The 16,288-nt window shown below is 40.0% G+C and overlaps 1 protein-coding gene across 3 annotated transcripts in view; it reads right to left on the minus strand.

Annotated features, from left to right (window-relative positions):
* ACTR2 (ARP2 actin-related protein 2 homolog (yeast)) overlaps positions 1-16,288 on the minus strand; it is a 50,526-nt gene that overhangs the window by 18,341 nt on the left and 15,897 nt on the right. For all 3 annotated transcript variants that reach the window (XM_006862951.1, XM_006862952.1, XM_006862953.1), the window contains 2 exons: positions 15,046-15,261; positions 10,977-11,049 (listed from right to left, as the gene is read on the minus strand). In XM_006862951.1, coding sequence (XP_006863013.1) covers positions 10,977-11,049; positions 15,046-15,261 — 289 coding nt within the window. The remainder of the gene's footprint in view (positions 1-10,976; positions 11,050-15,045; positions 15,262-16,288) is intronic.

Below are 16,288 nucleotides of genomic sequence, written 5' to 3' on the forward strand. Positions count from 1 at the left end.
CTCATCTTTCTCCCGCGGAGCAGCTGGTAGTTTCGAACTGCTGACCTTGCAGTTCCCAGCCCGATTCGTAACCACTACGCTACCAGAGCTCCTTAACTTAGACAATGGCTACCCAAAATGGGGAGACTACAAAGGCATGAAGTGACTGGCTTACAAGCTTTCAAGAGGGAGTCTAGTTTCAGAGGGTACTGGGGAAGGCAGAATCTCCACTGAGTGGTTTCCAAATGTCTGGACAGGGCTGGTGAAAGGAGATGGGGGATAAGACTTTTTTTTTTTTTTTTAGTTTTATTGTAAATTATGTGTTACTTTACATGGGTGAACATTATCTTTACATTCATCCTATTATATTTTATTTCATTGCAATGCTCACAATCCCCTGCATGCATCATCAGACACCCAAAGGGTATACTCCACACGCCTGCCTCCTGGCCGCCAGCCCACACCCCTCTCCCTCCCTGAGTCCAGAGTCCCCAGCCACTCCTTCTGTCCAAGTCATTGCCTCTGCCTCCATCCCTAGTGTCATTGCCTTTCCGGACACGGTCTTGCACTTTGTTTTTCTCCCTTGATGGTTCCAGGGATCTCAGCTCCTGGACTGCAAAATCAGCCGCTCCCCACCTCCTGCCACCAAACATTTACATTTACCTTTCCAACACTCACTGTCAGACCTGATAGCAATAATTTCCTGTTGAACCACAGAAGACCTTTACCCCTCACCTTTTATCAACCCCATCCAGACAGGTTGGAAACAATTCAGTGGAGGTTCTTCCTTTCCCTGTATCCTCTGGAGCTAGGTTCCCTATTGAAAGCTTGTAAGCCAGTCACTTCTTGCCTTTGTAGTACCCCCGTTTTGGGTAGCCAATGTCTAAGTTCCCCATCCCTGTCGACCCTGTGCACCAAGGGGGTGGGAATGAGCCTCACTGTAGAGATTTGTCCGCTCCTTTGTCATACTGCATCCACAAGCATAGGTCAAGTTCACTCACTTGTAGTGGGTTACTTTCTTTTTTTTCCTTCTTCTTTCTTCCTCTAGTTGTGTTCTGATCATCCAGCCATTTATGCCAGGTCAAATGGGTACAATCTGCAAGTGTGGGTGTTCTTGTGCATCCTCCCTCACTTTATATCAGCTAGATGCTTCACACTCAGTTCTAGTCCTCTAGGGCCATGTCCCTGCTCCTGGGCCCAGGAGTCCCCACGTCTTGTCATACTGCTGGTTAACCAGGTCTCAGTCCAGGTTAACAGGAGTCTATTGAATGTGGTTGGACTTAGTTCACAACTTCATTGCTGTTTTTCCCCCTCTTCCCCTTATCGGTGACCAACATGGTCAGCAGCAGGACCATATGCCTGCAGTGTATTCCACTGGAGTTTCAGTCTTGGAAGGGGGTTTGCCTTGCGGGAACCTGACCACTTGCCTTGAAGCCTCCCTGGGGAACAACTTGCTTGTTCTTGTAGTAGTTCATTGGACTGCTGTTAATTTTTTTTTTTTTTCTGCTGGTTTTTCTCTCAAGAAGTATCTTCTGTTCTTCTAGCTGCTCCAGACTGGTCTGCTTGTCCTTTAACATGGGAGTGCCTAACCTCAGAAGATTGAGGATGAGCATCAGGAGCCCACCTGTGGCCTTGTGAAATGCAAAGGCTCTGCAGGGAGCCTCCTCACTGGGCAAGTTCTAGCCCCATTTTATTCCAAACAGTTATAGGCTGAAGACAGACTTACAGGCTTTCTCTGGTGCTGTTTCTGACTATTCCTCTCTCTCTCCTTCAAGTGTCTATTTTACAAGAGTAGGCAAGGGAAACCAAGATTCAACAGACAGCCAAGCATCTTAACATCATTTCCCCACTTGCATCCATTTAAACTATGCTTCAATCTTTGTATCCATGAGCCCTGTTGTTCTACATTTGTGCTTAGATCATTTTTTACCTCTGTCCCATTTAGCCCACGTAAACCTGCCTAGGTATTCTCCCATCCGCCTTATTTTTCCTTTCCCCTTCTCGTTCTAGTGTATTGTGCCCCTGCCGCCGCCCCCCCCGCCACCAAGCTATCCTGTACCTATTCCCTACCCTGTGTTCCACTGTCCTGTGTCTATTCCATAGCCTGTATTCCACTATCCTGTGCCTATTCCCTACCCTGTATTCCACTATCCTGTGCCTATTCCCTACCCTGTGCTCCACCTTCCCCTCCCTCCCCTCATACACCTGGTAACCAACAAAATATAAAACAAAAGATAAAATTATTTCCACCCCCTTTTAGTGTGGGTGCTTTTTCATAATCTGTTACAATAATGGATCTATGCCGTATTTCTCCTTTTGTGACTGAACTGATTTCACTCAGCATAATGTCCTCAAGGTTCATCCATGTGATTCGGTGGCTTGCTGCTTTCTTGTTATTCTTGAGGGTAGCGCGGTATTCCATTGTGTGTATGTACCAAAGTTTGTTTATCTATTCTTCCATAGATGGGCACTAGGCTGTCTCCCTCTTTTTGCTATTGTAAATAGTGTTGCTATGAACACAGGTGTGCATATATCTACTCATGTTATGGCTCGTATTTCTTGTGGATAAATACCAAGTAGAGGAATTGCTGGATCATAAAGTATCTCTATTTCCAACCCTCTGAGGAAGCGCCATATTGCTTTCCAAAGTGGTTGGACCGATTCTACAATCCCACCAGCAATGTAGGAGGGTCCCAGTCTCTCCACATCCTCTCCAGCATTTATTGTCCTCTACATTTTTGATCTTTGCTATTATTGCTGGTGTGAGATGATATCTCACTGTTGTTTTGATTTGCATCTCTCTAATGGCTAGTGAGCTCTGGAAGCATAGTGGTTACGAGTCGGGCTGCCAACCTCAAGGTCAGCAGTTTGAAACTACTAGCAGTTCCCTGGGAGAAACATGAGGCATTCTGCTCCCGGAAAGATTTACAGCCACAGAAACCCTGTGCAGGGTCACTATGAGTCGGAACCGACCTCATGGTACTCAACAGCAATGGCTAGTGATCGTGACCATTTCTTCATTTTTGTTGGCTGCCCGGATCTCCTCCTTGATGAAGATTCATGTCCTGTGCCCATTTTTTAATTGGGTTATGTGTCCTTTTCTTGTAGATGTGTTGTAGGTTCCTATATATTTTGGAAACAAGTCCCTTGTCTGATGTGTCATTGCTAAAGATTGTTTCCCAATCTGTGGGCTCCCTTTTTACTTTTTGATGCAAAGAAGTTTTTAATTTTTAGTATGACCCATTGATATATTTTGTCTATTTTTGTTTAAGTTTCAAAATGTTTGGTAGTCTGTGTATACTCTGTACTAGAGCTCTCACATTTTTCCCTATGTTTTCATTGATGGCCTTTGTAATTTTGGGATTCACATTTAGGTCTTTAACCCATGCTGAGTTGGTTTTTATATAAGGTGTGAGGTAAAGGTCTTGTTTCAGTCTTTGGCATATCGTTTTCCAGTTCTACCAGCACCATCTGTTGAAGAGACCATCTCCTCTGCATGCAATATACTTAGGTACTTTTTTGAAAATCATTTGGCTATATTGTGGATGAGTTAATTTCTGGATTCTCAATTCTGTTCCATTGATCAATGTATCTTTCATTATACCAGTACCAGGCTGTTTTGACCACTGTAGCTATGTAGTAAATTTTGAAATCAGGGAGTGAGAGGCTCCCCACCCTGTTCTTCTTAAGCAGTGCTTTGCTTATCCTTGGTCTCTTTCCTTTCCCTTGTAATTGTTTTTTCCATCTCTTTGAAGAACGTCATTGGAATCTGGATTAGAATTGCATTATATATATAAATTGCTTTGGGCAGTATTGACATTTTCACAATGTTAAGTCTTCCTATCCAGGAGCATGGTATAGCCTTCCATTTTTGTAGGTCTCTTATGGTTTCTTGTATTAGTGTTCTGTAGTTTTCTTTGCATAGGTCTTTTGTTTCACTGGTGTGGATTTTTTGTTTTGTATGTGTACATCAAATATTTTTGCTGTGTTCATGTGACATATAAGATATAAAAAGGAAGCCAGGATAACTGCTTGGGAGGGGATTGTAATCACAGAGATGAAACAGTATATAATTTGTTGAATGTAAAGCTGATGATCTTGTCTATAAACCTTCACTAACTCACTACAAAAAGTTAAAAAAAGAAAGAAAACTAAATCAATTTTAAATGGATTTCATAAAATATTATTCTATTAATTTCCTCTATTAAAATATACCCACTGGTGTCATCCTACTTACACTTTTATCAGGTTTAAACTGACATCTAAAAATTGCATACAACCATGTACAACTTATTTAAGGAAAAATGTATACAACCAGAAAAAAAATTTATAAAAAAAAAAAATTGAAGTACTGAACACTAATTCTAAGTTGTGGGATGGCATCAAGATTATCAAGAGGAAGAAAGCAAAAGGCCATTTAAAAAGACAGGAAAGTTAAAGAAAAGACCAAAGTGGATGCCAAAAGAGACTGAAACTTGCTCTTGAGTTGAAAGAAGCTAAAGTGACCAGAAAAAAAAAAAAAAATGACAAAGGGCTTAAGAGAAAATTTCAAAGGGCAGCTTGAGAAGACAAAGTCAAGTATAATAATGAAATGTGCAAAGACCTGACGTTAGAAAGTCAAAAGGGAAGAACAAGACTCAGCATTTCTCAAGCTGAAAAAACTGAAGAAACAATTCAAGCCTCGACTGGCAATACATAAGGATTCTATAGGCAAAGTATTAAACAATGCAGAGTATCAAAAGAAGATGATGAAAGGAACACTGTCATTGTAGCAAAAAGAACTGATGGACGTTCAACCATTTCAGGAGTTAGCACATAAAAAATAAACTTAATACTATTAAAGGAAGAAGTCCTAGCTGCACAAAGGCATGAGTGAAAAGCAAGGTACCAGGAACTGACAGAGTACCAACTGAATGCTTCAACAAACTGATAGAGCACTGAAAGCACTTATTAGTCTATGCCAAGAAATATGGAAAATAGATAAGCTGGCCAACTGACTGGAAAAGATACCATATTTGTGCTGATTCTAAAGAAAGGTAACCCCACAGAAAGTGGAAATTGTCAAACAGTATCATTTATATCATTTGCAAGTAAAATTTTGCTGATAATAACTAAAAAACAATTGTAACAATACATTGACAGAGAACTGTCAGAAATTCAAGCCAGATTCAGAAGCAGACATGGAACAAAGGCTATCAGTGTTGGTGCCAGATGGATCTTGGGTGAAAGCAGAAAATATTAGGAAAGATGTTTACCTGTGTTCTACTGACTATGCAAAGGCATGTTATGTGGATCCTAACAAACTATGGATAACATTATGAAGAATGGGAATTCCAGAACACTTAATTGTACTCAATAGGAACCTGTACATAGACCAAGAGGCAATTGTTAGAGCAGAACAAGGAGAATACTGAGTCATTTAAAATCAGGAAAGGTGTGTATCCCTGTTTTATTCTTTCACTGTACTTATTCAATCTGTAGGCTAAACAAATAATACAAGAAGCTAGGCTATATGAAAAGAGCTCTGGTACCATAGTGGTTACGAATCGGGGTGCTAACCTCAGGGTCATCAGTTCGAAACTACCAGCTGTTCCGCGGGAGAAAAATTAGGCTTTCTGTTCCCGTAAAGATTTACAGCCTCAGAAACCTTATACAGGGTCGCTATGAGTCAGAACCAACTCCACGGCACATAACAACAACAGGCTATATGAAGAAGAATGCAGCAACAGGATTGGAGGAAGGCTCATTAACAACCTGTGATATGCAGATGACACAGCCTTGTTTGCTGGAAGCAAAAAAGACTTCACATTCTTACTGATGAAGATCAAAGACTATAACCTTCAGTATAAATTGCACTTTAATGTAAAGGAAACAAAAATCCTCACAACTAGACCAATAAATAATAAATGAAGAGAAGACTGAAGTTGTCAAGGATTTCCTCTTACTTGGATCCACAATCAATGCGCACAGAAGCAGCAGTCAAGAAATCAAATGATATACTGTATTAGGCACATCCGTGACAAAAGACCTCTTAAAAGCATCAAAGAGACCAGCCTGGAGCAGCTAGAAGAACAGAAGATACTTCCTGAAAGAAACACCAACAGGAAAAATACAAAACAGTAACGGCAGCCTGACTGACTACTACAAGAACAAGCAAGTTGCTAGCCTGGGAGACATCAAGGCAAGCGGTTGACTCCCCTCAGGGCAAACCCTCTTCCAAAGACTGAGACTCAATGAGAATACATGAGCAGACAAGTGCTCTGACTGGTGATGACACTGGTCACCGATAAGGGGAAGTGAAGGAAAAACAGCAATGAAGCTGTAAGCTAAGTCCAACCACGTTCAATATACTCCTGTGAACCAGGGTGGACACCTGGTTGGCCAGCAGTTTGGCAAGACCTGGGGACTCCTGGGCCCAGAGTCAGTGACATAGCCACAGAGGACTAGAATGGAAAATGAAGCATCCAGCTGATAAGAAGAAAGGGCATATGCACAAGAACACCCACACTTTCAGACAATACCCACTTGACCTGGCTTCAATGGCTGGATGATCAGAGTTCAACTAGAAGAAGAAAGAAGAGGAAAAACACAGTCATCTGATCCCATTTGATCAACTTGACCTACACCTATGGATGTAGTAGCTCAAAAAAGGAAACAAATCTTTACAACAGTATATCATTCCCACCCCTTCAATACACAGAGTAGACAGGGATGGGCAACTTGGACATTGGTTACCCAAAATGGGGGTGTTACAAAGACAAGAAGCGACTGGCTTACAAGCTTTCAAGAGGAAGCCTAGATCCAGAGGGTGAAGAGGAAAGGTAGAATCTCCACTGAGTAGTGTCCAATCTGTCTGGCCAGGGCTGATGAAAGGAGATGGGGATAGGATTCTTGTGGTACAATAGTGAATAACTGCTATCAGGACTGACTGTGAGGGTTGGAAATGTAAAGGTAGACATTTTGTAGCAAAAGGAGGGGAGTGATTGACTTTGCAGTCCAGGAGCGGAGGGCCCTGGGACCATCAAGGGAGAAGAGCAGAGTGCAGGACCCTACCTAGAGAAACAGTGACACCAGAGATGGAGGCAGAGATGATGATGTGGAGAAATGGAGTGGCTGGGAACTCTAGACCCAGAGAGGGAGAGGGGCTTTGTGCTGATGAACAGGGGGCAGGCTTGTGGGATGTATTATTTGTTTGGTTGATGTTGCATGGAGGGGATTGTAATCATGGCAATGAAACGATATACGACAGGATGAATGTAAAACTAATGTTCTCCCATGTAAACTATCACATAATTTCCAATAAAACATTAAAAAAAGAAGTGTCAAAGAGCAAAGATGTTACTTGGAAGACTAAGGTGTATCTGACTCAAGCCATGGGATTTTCAATCACCTCATATGCATGTAATGACTGGAGAAAGAATAATCTGAAAAAAACTAATGCATTTGAATTGTGGTGTTAGCAAAGAATACTGTAAGTACCATGGACTTCCAGTAGAATAAATCTGTCTTAGAATGCCCCTTAGAAGTGAGGATGGTGAGACTTGGTATGAAAAAGGACCTCATGCGTGGAAGAGTAGAGACCCCTAAGGAGATGGAATGATAACAATGGGCAGGCGCGCAGGACTAGGTATTTCCGTCTGATATGCATAGTGTCCTGTGAGTGGGAGTTGACTGAAAGACACTTAACAACATACCTGTAGTTATAATCCCATCTGGGAATGAGTATTCTTTGTTATGTAATGATGCGGTATTAGTATAAAGTTTCTTAATCAACGTCTTTTGAAAGATAAAAGAACAGACTAGCCAAGAAAGCACAAGAGGAGGGGAAGAAACATACCATATCATCACCATGAAATGCAGGGGGAAAAGCTGTAAAGAGACAAGCACTTGTCCCTAGAGCAGACAGAGCTTTCCCCTAGGTAGTACCCTGAATTCAGACTACTAGCCTCTTACATTATGATAAAATAAATGTGTTTGCTAAAGCAACCCTATTCTGGTATTACTGTCATAGCAGAATTAGATAAACTAAGACAATACTTAAAACTCTGTAAATGAACTAAGTTTGTTAAGTGCGGTCAAGTGGGTTCCAACCCACAGCGACCCTGTATAGGGTTTCCTAGGAGTGGCTGGTGAGCTTGAACTGCAGACCTTGCAGTTCAAACTAACTTTGCAGAACTAAGCTAAGTTAAGCACTACAACGGGAGAAACTGGAGGGAAAGAAGGTATAAACTATAGAATGACAACTCTGAGTCTGAGAACAATTAATCTTGGGTAATTTAACATCATCAGTTACTTATTCAAAACCAAAAGGCAAATTTTGTTTGTAATGGAATATTTTAGCAGCTAAACCTCACCAAGCTAAATCTCAGCGAAGTCGCAGCTGATCCTAGCTGCTTTGTTTCCTGTGTGCTAATTAAAAGTAAAAATGACCGCAAGTTAGTGATTTACCTCGTGCACCAGGGCTAATTATGAGTAGAAAACTTTTTGTGACTCACATTTTTCCCCCCTCAATAATTATTTTTAAAAAATGTTTAAACTAGAATATACATTATCTTTAACTTGCTTAAGCATTCTTTTTATTTTCCCATCTCTGAAGATGATTGGAAACAATTAGTTGAATGGAATGATGGACTACATGAACATCAGTATCCACCACCTAATACCAGAAAAGTTAGATGATGTACAGCTACCACTACCAACTGCTCTGAAAAGGATCACACTAGAAGGTCCTACAAAGAGTGGGAGAAAACATGGAACAAAACTCAAAATCATACAGAAGACTAGGTTTACTGGTCAGAGACTGGTGGAAGCCCGAGACTGTGTCCCTTGATCACCCTTCAGGTCTAGAACTGAACTCACCCCATGACTCAGTTTTCAGCCAATCAACAGATAGGTATATAGGCGAGACAATACTAGTGAGGTATACACACACCATAGAATGGTCAACCATTTGAGATCAAAAGGGCAGCAAAGTTCAGAAGGGTTGGAAGAGGAGGAGGAATGTAAACAAGAAACACAGGGAGGACATGGGATGAGTGATGTTATAATGGGAACACTGCAATCAGTGAGATGAAACAAAGTGCATGATTTGTTGAATGTATAGTGATGATCTGCTCTGTTAGCTTTCACTCAATTGACCACAAAAAGTTAAAATGAAAAAAGTTTGTTAAAGTTATAAAATGAGCAACCAAAGTAAAGGAATATCTCATTTCTAATATATCATACACACTGCTTAAATACTAAGACTTAAGACAATCTTCTCTGACACACTGAACCCAAATTGACTGTTCTGTGCTATTTCTCTTCCATTAGACTGCGAAGTTCTTTGAGGATATCTTTACATTTCAAGGCCTAACAGACTCTTTGGAGTTCTGTTGTGGCGCTATGAGTTAATGCATCGTGTTGCAAAGCTGTTTGAACTGCAAGAAGGGTGGCTGAAACTCACCAGAGGCTCCTTAGAAACCCTATACTGGGTCGGTATGGGTCAGAACTGACTCGAGGGCACTTAACAACAACAGACTCTGACACCTGACAGGTGTAAAATTCCTGAGCAAGTTCCTTCCTGTTGAACTTGTAAGACCATTGGAAAATTAAGAGCTCACTCCACACAGTCACTATTTCAGCAGGAAGACAGATACTAGTGATAATACTGAAGAACATGCTAAATCTTAAATCTTACAAGTTAGGAATGCATTCCCAAATGTTTGTTGTTGCTGTTAAGTGCCGCTGAGTTGGTTCCAACTCATATGACCCAGTATAGGGTTTCTAAAGAACAGCTGGTGAGTTTGAACCACCGACCTTATGGTCCTGCATTTATCCTACAGTGCAACATCAGGACTCCATCTCAAATGTCTACTATGTCCTTTTTATTTAATCTATTATGTATTTGACATGATTTTATACAAATCTTTTTGAATCTCTGAACATTGCTTTTTTTTTTTTTTTTCCAAATATTTTATTGTGAATTTTATGATAGTTTACATGGGAAAACATTAGTTTTACATTCATTCTACCGTATACTGTTTCACTGCCATGGTTCCAAACCCTTCCATGCATCATCAACCAACCAAAGGCTGTAAGCCTGCCCCCTACACTACCCCCGCCCCTGCCCCGCCAGTCTTCAGCACACAGTCGCTCTCCCTCTCTAGATCTAAAGTCCCCAGCTGCTCCATCGCTCCACGTCATCATCTCTGCCTCCATCTCAGGCATCACTGCTTCTCTCGGTAGGGTCCCACTCTCAGCTCTTCTCCGTTGATGGTCCTAGGGACCACCGCTCCTTGACTGGAAAGTTAATCACTCCCTTCCTTGCTTTAAAACGTCTACCTTTACATTTCCAACCCTCACAATCAGTCCTGATAACAATTATTCACTATTGTATCACAAGAGACCCATCTGCATTTCCTTTTATCAGCTCTGCCTAGACAGACTGGATAGTACTCACTGGAGATTCTGCCTTCCTCCATGAACCCTGGCTCTAGGTTCCCTCTTGAAAGCTTGTAAGCCAGTCACTTCTTGCCTTTATAGCCCCCTTCCCCCCCCATTTTGGGTAGCCAATGTCCAAGTTGTCCATCCCTGTCTACTCTGTGTGTAGAGGGGAATGATTCTTGCTGTAAGGATTTGTTCCCTCTTTTGAGTTACTGCATCCACAGGTGTAGGTCAAGTTCATCAAATTGTATCAGATTGAATATTGTTGTTTTTTTGTTTTTTTTTAAAACTGAGCCAATTCTGTATTTATGACTACCAAATAAAAATTACTTTAAAATAGCCTTAAAAAAGTACCTTCTGTTAAAAGAAAAAAAGAGAGAAAAGCTAAGTCTCTGTTTACCCACAGCACCAAAATGTGCATGATATTTTATTTGACAAAGTTTAAAAAGAATGAAACTGACAGAGAACTAATGTACTTTTCTAGGATGTAAAAATAACTTATTGAGAAATCAAATTCTTTGACATGAACATACTTAATAGAACAGATTTTTTAAAAAATAAACTTTACCAACCTTGAGCATACAAAGTTAAGACTGCCTGGATGGCTACATACACGCCAGAAAACTGGTAAGTTTCAAACATGACCTGAAAATACAGAAAGAAAAATGTATGTATTAGTTATTTAGGAAGTTAGTTACTTAACACATCTTCAAATGTCATATAAAAAGAAAATATTTATATGCTTTCCTTCTGGTCACAAAGTGGATGAGTTACTCAAAATAGAATCAAAGGGACCTCAAAGAATTCTCCATCCTCATCCAGCTATTCTTGCTGTCACAGAGCTCCAGTTTTTTGAGAAGCTCCAGTTCTTTGAGGATAGATTTTTGGATGCCTACTGATTCCCTGGAAGGAGCTCTGGTAGCTTAGTGGTTAAGAATTGGGCTGCTAACCTTAGGGTCAGCCATTCAAAACTACTAGCTGTTCCACGGGAGAAAGATGAGGCTTTCTACTCCCGTAAAGATTTACAGCCTTGGAAACACTTTGCAGGGTCACTATGAGTCAGAACTGACTCCACGGCACAGAACAACCACCGCACCTGGAGTCCTGGTGTGGTGTTGTGGATTAATGCATCAAACTGCAAAGCCGTTTGAACTGCAAGGTTGGTGGTTCAAATTCACCAGCTGCTCCTCAGAAAGCCTTACAGGGTCGCTATGGGTCGGAATCGACTCGTGACTTTACAACAACAACAACTGATTCCCTAGCATTTTCCAAGTGCAGTCACAGCTATTTATAGTAAAAGAAAGCTTTCTGCATTTGAATAAGCCTTTCTTAACTGGTATTCCTTAAGGGAAATATCTTTGAAGATAAGTCATTATTGCTTAATGGCTGGGACTCTTACCTTTCTCCCCTAACCTGGACCAAAACTGTGGCTCTAACCTAGAATTTTTTTTTTTTTTTAAATGGAGGAGAAGTACATAGTAAAATAGGAAAGCAGCAAGACAAAAATAAATGTAGTTAATCCCTGATTGTTGGCAGATATGTAAAGTGCTTAGCTGCTAAGCATCCCCTCTCTACTTGAGCCCAGACCGGTGGCTCCCCCACAGCCGCTCATTCTCTGTAGCCCAGGTCAGATGAGAACATCCCACCTGGCTTTTTGTCCTTGACTAGCATGGCTGACAACAGCTCCGAATATTTAGATATTTAAAAATGTTACAGTTGTCCACAATGAGAAATGAACAGAATTTAAAGTTTACAACTCTGAAACATCTGCAAATTTAATAAAAGCACAACAATGAAGCAACTAAGCACTCTGACTTGAATAGTACTCCATTAACTTTTATTCCTCATCCACAGAAAAGATCATGGAAAAGTGAAGTTACATTTGCACATATCAACCTGAAACGTCATGAAAGGTTTTTTGTTAAGCCATCGCCAAATTTGCATTTCCAAACAATTAAGAATATTAAAATATCAACCATAGGAATGATACAGATTCTGAAACAAAAATGAAATCTCAAAATTTTAAAACGCTTAGTTCAAAATCTGAATTTTACAATCTTATCTAACAAAAACCTCTTCAAAGCTCCTGCCAAACTTTTCATTACTATCTAAATATGCTGATAAGCTGTTGTTAAAATACATCCTAATGACTCAGAGTTTTTATCCCCAGCCCTAGAACTCTGGGCTTTCTCCTAAACTCGGGTCTTAGATATTCAACTCTATTTACTGGTTACATATACTTGGATGTTGAATGACAACTCCAACATAACACATCTAAAACTAGACTCCTAAGCATTCTCCCCAAATCCTGTCATACTTATCTCAGTCTTTCCTCACCTCAGTTGATAGTAACGTCCTCTCTCCAGTTGCTTAAGTCACCCCTGACGTCTCCCTCTAATGCTGTTGTTGTTGTTAGTGCTGTCAAGTTGGTTCCGACCCACAGTGACTCTATGTACAACAGAACAAAACACTGCCTGGTCCTGAGCCAATCTCAAAATTGCTGCTACACTTGAGCCCCGCTGCTGCTGCCATTGTGCCAATCCATCTCATTGGGAGTCTCCCTCTTTTTCACTAAACTGCCCCTCCACTTTACCAAGCATGATGTCCTTCACCAGGGACTTGTCCCTCCTGACAATATGTCCAAAGTATGAGAAATGAAATCTGGCCATCTTAGCTTCTAAGGAGCATTCTGGTTGTACTTCTTCCAACACAGATTTTTTTTTTCTGGCAGTCCACATTACCTTTAATATTTTTTTCCAACACCGTAACTCAAATGTATCTCAATTTTTGTAAGGTCTTCCTTACTCACTATCCAACTTTCACATGTACATGAGGCTACTGAAAATACCATAGCTTGGGTCAGGTGCACTTTAGCCCTCAAACTGACATCTTTCCTTTTGATCACTTTAAAGAGGTCTTGTACAGCACATGTGCCCAAAGCCATCTGTCATTTGATTTCCTGACTGCTGCTTCCATGAGTGTTGATGGTGGATCCATTACTCATATCTAATCCATCAGGTAGGAGCACAGTGGCTCCATATGATAAGCACTGGACTGCAAATCAAAAGGTCTGGGATTCGAGCCTTCCAGTTGCTCTGTGGGAAAGATGGGGTTTTCTGCTCCCACACATATTTTTTAAAGCCTGGGAAACCCTCTACAGGGTTGCTATGAGTCAAAATTAACTCAAAGATACTTAACAACAAAAAGCCATGAAAAATCCCTTGGCCCTAGCTTCAAAATATATACACCATTCAGCCACTTCTCAGTATTTCCAGTGTTATTAACCTGGTCCTGACATCATTTTTTTTTTTTGCTTAGATAACTGAAAGTCTCTAAACTGATCTCTTCTCCTCCACCCTTGTTTTCCTATGGCTTACCCTTACACCAACAGCGAGAGAAACCGAAATCTGAGCATGTCACTTCCCTGTAATAGTCATGCTCCTTCCTTTCAAGTGCTTACAAGGCCCTTGATGATCTGGTCCCCTATTGCTCGCCAGACCTCACTCACCCACATCTATCCAGCCACATAGTAACACTGGTTACTCCCTTTCTCTGGAATACTCTTTCCTCATATAGCTTGGCCAGGGCTTCAGACTGGTTCTTCCCAGTTCAGTCATGGCCAATATAGCAAAATCAGAACAGACCTGAATAATAAAAATTTGGGTAAACTGGAACAATAACTAGAATGGGAAAAAAGTACAGGCCCATGCCCTGGAATGAGAGACTCAAAAAGGTGTAGTAAGCCTTTTTGGGAGCCTGATGCAGGAGTCTGAATGTAGAGAATAACACACATTCATAGCTATGTAATTGGCCGCCATCTTTAAATGGTGTACTGCTGTTTCCAACTCGGTCATTCAAGAGATTTGATGTTGTGCAACACACAGGCTGCCCTTGTTTTCTAAGAGAATTTGTTTCAAGTAGGGCATCAACCCATAATCTTTCCCATTCCCATTATCATTCTAGTACGCCCACATTTTACAAATTTAGGTCTGTTCTGGTTTGGCTTCAGCCACGAATAAACCAGGAAGAAATTGTTCCAAGCCCTGATTCCAGCTAACTTCCTAAATTCCCTGATCCTAGCTAACTCCCTTAAACTCGCTGGGTCCTGGCTAACTCCCTAAACTCATCTTTAAATATTGCCTTCTCATGGAGTCCTACTACCACATATACCCTTTGAACAGTTGAAAGCTCTTTACTCCTCATCCCCTTTAGCCTTACATTTATTTCCTTTAGCATCTATTGCCTTCTAAACAATTATCTCAAACATATATTTTTTTTTACTGTCTGCTTTCTCCAGCTAGAATGTGAGCTCCAGGGCAGCAGTTTCGTTTACTAATATATCCCACTTAAAATAATTACTAGCATATAGTTGTTGCTGTTGTTAATTACCATCGAGAAAGTTCTGACTCATAGCGACCCTGTATAGGGTTTCCAAGGAACAACTAATGGGTTTGAACTGATGACCTTGTAGTTTGAAGTCCAGAGCTAATCCCCCAGGCTCAATAAATAGGATTGGGAGAAAACAACAGCTATTTTCATTCCCCTATCCACAGCAACAACAGTAAGAGAAAAGGAATAATTTTTGCTTTAACATTAACATCACAGATACATACATATGCATAGTCCATCTAAAAAACTTACCTCTACAATCTTCTCTCTGTTTTTAGTTGGATTCATAGGAGGTTCTGTGAGTAAGATTTTACAATTTCTGGTATCTATGTTAAGCTTCTCTGGTCCAAATGTATAGTCCCACAGGTGTTTCATGTCATCCCAGTTTCGGACTATACCATTTTCCATAGGGTAGTTTACTTCTAACATTGAGCGTAACTCACTTGCCTCATCACCAACCATAAGATCCTAGAAAATTAGAACAGGAAAGCTTTAGATCAGACAAAGTTTTGCATAAAACACCTTTAGAAAACCATATTCCCATGATATTTCAGAAAATTTGAGAATCATTCATTTAATATTTCTGGCACTTCAAAGATTTTCACTCATAAGTCTAAAATGCTTCTTTCACGAACAATGCCTTACAAAGTTCAATCATGAGTAATAAATTTTTATGTACAATGTGGTTTTAATCAATAAATTGATCTTACCTTTAATATATGTTTCCAAAAGAAAAGCATTAGTACAAATAAACCTCAAATTTTCATATACTGCAAGGGTTTGAATGAAGTTTCATCATTCAAAAAATAAGGCCTGTGATATGTGAAATAGCACATTAGGGGACAACAACAAAAAACAAACGTTTAGGAAACTGCTCATTGCATGCAGCAATTTTCTTGTCCTAAATATCAAAATGATAAGAATAAGCATAATGAAAGAAGAAGGAAAAACTAAACTAAAATGATTATTATACTATAGTGCATAGTAGTATCAACTTGTAAATTTCACAAACGTCTATCTATGTATGCCTGAATTAGAATTTACATTGTTTCTATGTATGTCTCACCAAGATGAATTTAAGTCCCTACAGACAGAAAAAAGAAAGACACAGGGAAACAACCCTTCATTAAAATGATCTCATGAGCAACATTTTCCATTTTAAGTGCAATATTGAAAAAGTGAGCTATCGTACATAGATCAAGCAGAATACTCACAAGTCTTGTCTCCAATGAAAGCATACTTAAGATGACCCACATTTGAAAAGTCAAATTTTATATGTATATTAAGGCTAATGATGTTCTACAATTTAAACGTATTTTAGATCTCAGCTAGTCAAGATGTTAAACAATAATAATTCCTGTATTTTCTAATAAACTCCACCAAATCTAGTTTCAGAAATAGCTATATGCTATAGTAATACCTCAAGTTTAAAATACAGAGGAAGTATTAAAACCAGCAGCAAAATTAATATGAATGTCTTAAGATGTTGTTGTTG

The sequence above is a fragment of the Chrysochloris asiatica genome, unplaced genomic scaffold (assembly GCF_000296735.1).
Source record: "Chrysochloris asiatica unplaced genomic scaffold, ChrAsi1.0 scaffold00052, whole genome shotgun sequence".
Classification (NCBI taxonomy): domain Eukaryota; kingdom Metazoa; phylum Chordata; class Mammalia; order Afrosoricida; family Chrysochloridae; genus Chrysochloris; species Chrysochloris asiatica.